The following is a 3012-nucleotide window of genomic DNA, read 5'->3' on the forward strand; positions in this document are numbered from 1 at the left end:
TTTAGAAGTCATTTTTCCGGAATCCAATTCGGAAAATGTCGGATATTAAAAAAAAAACTGCCTTCTCGGATATCCGACCGGAGACTAGATATTTGATGTTATATTCTATCCGGATATCCAATATCCGATAATTTTATGATCCAATGCATTCTTATAGTATTACTATACATATAATCAAAAGATAACGTACTGTATTTCTTAGAATGCAAGTACACCATGCATTTAACATCCACATATGTCGTTATAGCGTGAAATACTTCTTCCGTGATTTCGATCGGTGGCAACCAATCTGAAAACTTCACTGAACCCTCACGATTTGTCGAATCGTAAACCTTATGTTCAATCATCGAAGCTGAAGAAATTGAACTGTTTAAATCTAGTTTAATTCTAGGTCTATCTTGCCATGGCTTACATGATGTCATGGTGACATCCAATTCATCTTTAGTCGGATCTTTGTCCAACCATTTAACATTTTCTTCGTTCGGTATACTCCAATGACTAGTCTCCAACTGCTGCTTAAATTCTTCTGCGAGAGTCGAGTCTGCTTTTGCAAAGTAGCTATTGAGTTGAATTAAAAATTATAATTCAAACATCACATATAAATTATGGGTCTTTTTTAATAAATAAATTAAATATTGAACTAATTTCTTACTCCTTAATGGGTAAAGCGATACCCTTCTCCACCAACATTCGATTGATAGAATTTATTTCTATTTTAGTTGGTGCTAATGGTCCTGGTATTTTGGATTGTCTTACCCAAAGCTCGACAGGTATTACGTCATCAGAAAATTCTTCATGAACCTTAATATACACAATAAGAGTAATTACATTTTTATATTCGCAATCAACATTCAGTAATTGAAATTAATATTATTTTTACATAATTTTTATAAAATAAAAATCTTTTATACAATCTATAATTTATCAGAATTCAAAGATAGAATTTATCTATATTCTTGTATGTATGTATGTATGAATTTGTACTACTACGTATATGTTTATAATTAAGCACATATATGTAATAGTCAAAATATATCCATAAGATTACAAATGGAATTTATTGGTTAAGATGATGCTTTTACAATTCCTCAAATTTATGGATTAGTGTAAAAGAAAAAAAAAAGTTATTTCTTACCGGCTTAGTGATATAAAACTTGCAATATGCATTATTTTGTATAATCTCGGACAGTGTTGCGCAAGATAATGACGGCCACGTCGATGATCCGCCACACGGCAAAATACCAGCTAGTTTCACCTTAAAGCAGTACGTCATTTCCTTCGCGAATTTTGAATGAAGAACTTGTATGTCCTTCATCGTCACAGTCTCCTCAATGCCCATGTCATAGAAATAGACTAGCACTTCTGTCGAGGACTTTATTTTCAATATTTTAGCACGGAAGTAGGACTTGTCTTTTGCGGAATACACAGTACACAATGCGCCTTCGCTCCAATTATTGCGTGGTTCGGAATAATACTTATCGTAGAATTTTTGCATCTTCAACATCAGTTTCTCGTTCTCTTGTTCATGTTCCATCTGTGCAACGTAAATGCAGTCCGGTGTGATCACCCGTTGAATACGCACTTCTACTTTGAATGGATCTTTAGGCGTCTCTTCTATCATGGATTTATCATTCTCCGTATTGTATGAAATATAGAAGTCTTTGACAGTATTGTTATCAGATTCCTCCAGTAGTGAAACATCATTTTTAACAGCCGATTGTGGTTTCTTTTGCAATTTGTTCTTAAATTTGTTGCTTTAGAGAAATGAGAAAATAATAAAAAAAAAATTGAGTATGACATACATTTCGAAAATAAAGTGCCTTTATATTAAAAATTTTATATTTGACATTAGTGCTCACCTCACGACATAATCGTTAACAACGCCTGTGATTTTTAACTGCCGGCTGATATCGATGTTATTGCTATACATTAATCCACTGTATCCGTCATCCGTTTTTTTTCGAGGATTTACCATGATAGATTTTGTGTTACTTAAGAGATTCAGCAAACTTATTATAGCTTCCTGTTTCCATGTTCCATTGGATTCAGGCATTATATACATTAGCGATATTTTTATAGCCTAAATCAAATGAGAGAAAACGATAAACTTATGTCATACTGTGCATAGAAAAAGACTCGACTTACTTGGGCCTTAAACGTGGTATATTCATATGGAATCATTCGTAATGTGTCGCGGTCTTGAATCAAAGTGCATCCCCAATCCACACAAAATACTTTGACTTGATTTTCACTAATTATTTCGATAATTTCACCACGTTGCCAAGTATCGTCTTCTAATTGTATAGCGCATGGTACACCTATGATAAATTTAAGTTAAAATTTTTGCAAGGGAAGCATTTGAAAGATATATCGTAATTATAACAGAAAATAATGTTACATTTTCTTTTTAGTAGGTACTTCAAATTTTTGACATTTACTTAATCTTTTTTCTAATTCCAAAATAGTTATTAATTAGAAGAGTATCTTATTTAAATTAAGTTTTTAAATAATTATTATGACATGTAAATAATAGTCTTAATAAAATTCATGATTAATTAATATTATCAATTAATTACAAAACAATTATCTCACTTATCAGAAATACCTGTAATTATAAAACTAACCTTTTTGTGGTGTTTCAATAATTTTCACTGAAGTCTCTTTTGTGTAATATTCGTTTAAGTTATCCTTTAATTTCAAAAACTTATTTTGTCGCGTAACCTGTAAAAATCCATAAAAATATAACAATGAAATATCTAAAAACTTCTTAAATTCTTTTCTCTGTCTAATGAGATTTTGGAAACATGTAAAATGTGTAATAATGTGATTGTAACTGTTTTACCTTGGAGACATAAATCTTGTCTGGTGATTCAAGCCAGCCAATAATAACTGCTGTCGACTTATTTAACGGAAGTTCTTCTTTATTATAAATGTAAGTCTTCAGTGCAAAAGTATTCTTCTGCAAAAAAAAATGCAAGCATTACGTGCAACAAAATAAGAAAATATATAATG

The 3012-nt window shown here is 31.1% G+C and overlaps 1 protein-coding gene across 2 annotated transcripts in view; it reads right to left on the minus strand.

The window, feature by feature from the left end:
- The window catches only part of LOC108754500 (RING finger protein 17), a 212588-nt gene that overhangs the window by 2783 nt on the left and 206793 nt on the right, over positions 1-3012 (minus strand). For both annotated transcript variants that reach the window (XM_018496840.1, XM_018496841.1), the window contains 7 exons: positions 2843-2959; positions 2625-2721; positions 2146-2318; positions 1860-2080; positions 1136-1754; positions 653-801; positions 191-558 (listed from right to left, as the gene is read on the minus strand). In XM_018496840.1, coding sequence (XP_018352342.1) covers positions 191-558; positions 653-801; positions 1136-1754; positions 1860-2080; positions 2146-2318; positions 2625-2721; positions 2843-2959 — 1744 coding nt within the window. The remainder of the gene's footprint in view (positions 1-190; positions 559-652; positions 802-1135; positions 1755-1859; positions 2081-2145; positions 2319-2624; positions 2722-2842; positions 2960-3012) is intronic.

Source organism: Trachymyrmex septentrionalis, unplaced genomic scaffold (assembly GCF_001594115.1).
Source record: "Trachymyrmex septentrionalis isolate Tsep2-gDNA-1 unplaced genomic scaffold, Tsep1.0 scaffold8, whole genome shotgun sequence".
Classification (NCBI taxonomy): domain Eukaryota; kingdom Metazoa; phylum Arthropoda; class Insecta; order Hymenoptera; family Formicidae; genus Trachymyrmex; species Trachymyrmex septentrionalis.